Genomic DNA, 4,492 nt, shown 5'->3' with positions numbered 1-4,492 from the left:
TCATTATAAAGTATTTACAGAGGCACACTAATGAAACAACTGGGGAAAAAACTCTAATGCATCTAGAGTTATCAACTCTCATGGTCTTCCTTTAACCCACTCACGCCGGGTACATTTTGTAGCCAAAATTTAAAAAATCCGGGGAGCTACAAAATCGGCGGGCGGAGCTTCCCCGGAGTCTGTCCGCCCACCCGGCCGCGCGCCGCTTCTGCCTCAGAGCGCAGCTCCGAGACAGCACCGCACTGGCGGGCAGCCCGACATTGTTTATTTTTCCCTGTGTCTCATATATGTGACACCCGGGACGAATGGGTTAAAATGTGAATTAGATGGTATACACAATGGGAAGAGAAGCAATCTGCGTCAAGAAGAAAAAAAAAAGTAATGGGACATTGTCAGTGTTACTAGTGTGTGAATGTGTACGTATATAATATATATATATATATAACTTCAGTAGTCTTCATATTATTTAATTAGAATGCATTTTATTTTAGTTAGATTTTTATTTATTTAATTTTTGTTATTGAAAGTGTTTGTACTTGAGTTTTTCATTTCATATTTACAGTGCAGGAAGCCAGACCTTTTCTGGTGGCTGTGCGGCCAACAAGCACCACTGCCGTTAACAAGGCTACAGAGCGCGATGAGGTAAACTTCCCCCGCCGTGCCAGGCCTGTTGAACCTGGCAAGGTGCGAATGGGCTTCCTGCCAGAGGAGTGGTTCCAGTTCTTCTACTCAAAGACTGGTGTCACTGGTAAGATCTCCATAGGCTATCTAATATTATTTTTTAGAGGCTTATGTGGTGCTTTTGTATTGTCTGAATATTGTAGTCTCCATAGAAGATAGTGAGAATGAAAGAATCCTTTATTTTGATAAGAGTGAATGTAACATGAATTATATTGAAATTGAAGTTTTTGTTGAAATAGTTAATGCATCTGTTAAACTTCATTTTGAATGCTGCAAAAGGAATATGAAGTTGAATGTTTTTCCTGTACCATTACTGCAGTAAGCTAATGTAATGTGTTTATTTACAGGTCCTTACATGTTTGGAGTGGGTCTTACCACCTTCCTCTGCTCCAAGGAGATCTATGTCATGGAGCACGAGTTTTACACTGGTTTGTCCATCTTTGTCATGGCTGTTTACGCCATCAAGAAGTTGGGCCCTGGTATTGCCAACTACTTGGACAAGGAGATTGAGGTTTGTGTGTAGTTTTTATTACATACAATGTAGCCTCATATGTTGTGATTTTGATGAAATTCCTAGATAGATCCAAGAAAATTTCAAGTGAGATGAGGTGTCCTCTTCAAAAGGAAGCCAGTTTATAACTTTATAAAAGAGGATTTCATCTATGTAAAAGTAAAACTTCTGAAATTTTTCCTCTCAACAGGATATTGAGGGCAGCTGGGTGAAGTATCGCCAAGAGAGTGTCGAGGGTCTTAAGCAGGCAATTGAAGATGAGAAGAAGGCCCAGTGGGAAGCTGAAGGCCAGAAAATACTCTTCGATGCCAAGCGAGAAAATGTTGCACTCCAGCTTGAAGCTGCTTACAGAGAAAGGCTGGCAACTGTTCATTCAGAGGTAGGTTAAGCAATCTCTTCAAAAGAATGCCTGGAATACTTTTTTCAGTATAGGGATGGCTTAGTTTTCACACGAAAAACAGATGCCCAAGCTAGCTAGTTCTCTCTCTCTCTCTCTCTCTCTCTCTCTCTCTCTCTCTCTCTCTCTCTCTCTCTCTCTCTCTCTCTCTCTCTTTCTCTCTCTCTCTCTCTCTCTCTCTCTCACATTCACTCTCTCTCTCTCTCTCTCTCTCACATTCTCTCTCTCTCTCTCTCTCTCTCTCTCTCTCTCTCTCTCTCTCTCTCTCTCTCTCTCTCTCTCTCTCTCTCTCTCTCACATTCACTCTCTCTCTCTCTCTCTCTCTCGCGCACACGCACATGCACACACTATACGGATGATTTGAACGAAGGTGTCAAGAGCGTAGGCCAGGGTGACGGAAAAGACTTGCCACGAGTGCACAAACCTCTTGGAGTGTGATTTGACTCATTTGGCATTTAGAAGGGGGCTTTAGCATTATTCCCATCAATAAACGAATGTGGAATGTAATGTGCGTAAGCAGTGACTGGAAGAACGCTGGCTCCAAGGAGGATGCCATTTCCATGCTGCGTACCGTATTCCTGGCTGCCGTGACTGGCGGCACAGGTGGTGGTGATACGTGGGGAAAAAAAAAAACAAAAAAAAAAACACTAGGGTAACCAAATGTCCCATATTTATTTATTTATTTATTTATTTATTTATTTATTTATTTACTTATTTATTTATTTATTTACTTATTTATTTACTTATTTATTTATTTTTATTTATTTATTTTATATTTTATATTTTTTATTTTATTATTATTATTTTTTTCTTGCACTGATCTATTACCTACATAGAGATGATATGGAGTATGTGCAAGGAAAATAAGTAATTACAATCTGGATAAAGCAAATCAAAAGACAAATATGGACAGTGGAGAATGGCAATAAAGCTAAAAAAGTTTTCACAAAATAACTTCTTAAAGGGGAGGCACAGAGTTGTCACTGCTCGTGCTCACCTGGCCTACGTGCTGCACACCCGGGATGCTGGCCACTTACGTAACCATTACACCCAGATCCACGGGGTTAATATCCTGTCATACACTAGTGAGCCTAGTTCCTCAAACCTAGAGCATGTGAAACTGACGTAACTAAAATTAGGGTCCAACAATATCCACAGTGCAGTAAGTATAACCACTGAAGTGATACCTTGGTGACTGAACATGTGTAGCCATCCGTGTATTAACAAAAAACACTAAAAAGTACAGTAGATAGTACATATACCAGACACCAATAGATTAATGTTAAGGCCTTTACAGTGGGCCACTGTAAAGGTGACACCACAGACGAGAAAGCAAGGAAATCACTTGTTTATAGAGTAATTTGCCTGCCTGTGACGTCATCTCTATTTATACCCACATGTGTGGACGAGCCTTTAGATGAGCTAGAAAAACAGTTGCAGGATATATGTTACAGAAAGTCAGGTCCTATCTCTGACTGTTAGAAACCTAGTGTTACATAGTTCATTTTGTATGAATACATTATACCCCAAGGGTTTTAGGCTGATGAAATAGCATAATAGCATTAGGTTATGACAGTGAGATTAGAATGTTGTGAAATAGTATCAGTAGGTCTTTCTAGGAAGCATTATGATTACACCAATATTTCATAGGTCTTTATTGATTGGTAAAAGACTTAAAATTTCTATGATTATTACAGGTTAAGAAAAGGTTGGACTACCAGCTGGAGACTGCCAACGTCAAAACTCGCATTGAGCAGAAGCACATGGTGAACTGGATCGTAAACAACGTTAAAGCTTCCATCACTCCTGCTCAGGAGGCTGCTGCTCTGAAGCAGTGCTTTGCTGACCTCAAGGGTCTTGCTCCCCAGTCTGCCTAAACAAGAATTATTTTTCTATTTTGAGATTTTTTTTGTCCAGTCAGATCATATTTAGCTGTTTATTTGTATAGAAAAGTATATTCCATAACCTTTTGGGCAGTAGGACTTATTGGGTTCAAGATGACATCAGCATTGTGGTTGTGGTTCATAGTGGATATGATGAGCTTCTCATTCCATTGTCATTAATGTAGTTTACTTGATGCTCCACAACAAACCAATAATGAATAACTACCAGTGACAAAACCAAGTGTACTATGTACAATTTTCTTATTAAAATTTATGTACAGAGGATATGTAAATAAATGACAGATGTCAGTTTAAAACTTTTTCTCATTAATTTCTGCATCATTACAAATGTTTGATAATACTTTTCAGATAAGTGAATCTGTAAATGTTTGATTATTTGACAGCTCACAGCATGGGCTATGTAAGAAGCATAAACAAGTAGCTTCAACTTTTCACAAAGCGAAAAAGACTTGGAAGCAATTCTTATTATTAATGGACTTTAAGATAAGAAGGCTAGGAGATGGAGACTGAGACCTAAGGTAGAGGATTGCCTAGAACTTGAAACTTAGCTCTTGCCTCAACTAATTTTGCATGGTCTCCTCTTCTCCCCCTTTCCTCTTCCTTCTTTTCTTCATCTGCTGTCCTCATCCTGAAGTATGACAGCTGTGTTGAAAAAATATAAGGCTGGAATTTGTACTCCGTTTGTTCTTCTCTCTCTACTCTCTTCACTACAATATTATTATTGTAGTGAAAACTGCTCTACAACCTTTGACATCAAACGTAACTTTTCCTACTTGTTAAATCAGTTTATCCTTTTTTGCTACAATATTTTATCCTAGTGCAGTTTGCCATTTCCTTACCTGGGGGCTTTACTCCCTAGTCTCTCCCTCACTGTAAAAATATATGAGAGGTTCCTAACTTTTTTTTTATGCCCGCACCCCTGTCCTTGCAAACCCTACAGATTGATAACTTATATAAGGCTAGAGGAAGTGAACTTATACTAAATTTGATCAGAAGATA

General features: G+C 39.0%; 1 protein-coding gene across 1 annotated transcript; it reads left to right on the top strand.

Annotated features, from left to right (window-relative positions):
* Nucleotides 1-562: 562 nt before the first annotated feature.
* On the top strand, nt 563-3,789 carry ATPsynB (ATP synthase subunit b, mitochondrial; the record flags this gene model as incomplete). The annotated part of the gene is given in 4 exon segments (XM_070120253.1): nt 563-748; nt 1,029-1,192; nt 1,383-1,571; nt 3,287-3,789. Coding segments are annotated over 4 exon segments (719 nt in total), but the record flags the coding sequence as incomplete, so codon positions are not given.
* Between the last annotated feature and the right edge of the window lie 703 nt (nt 3,790-4,492).

Source organism: Penaeus vannamei, unplaced genomic scaffold, assembly GCF_042767895.1.
Source record: "Penaeus vannamei isolate JL-2024 unplaced genomic scaffold, ASM4276789v1 unanchor4046, whole genome shotgun sequence".
NCBI classification, from domain to species: Eukaryota; Metazoa; Arthropoda; class Malacostraca; order Decapoda; family Penaeidae; genus Penaeus; species Penaeus vannamei.
The sequence above is the reverse complement of the archived record's forward strand: the minus strand, read 5'-3'. Positions and strand labels throughout refer to the sequence as shown.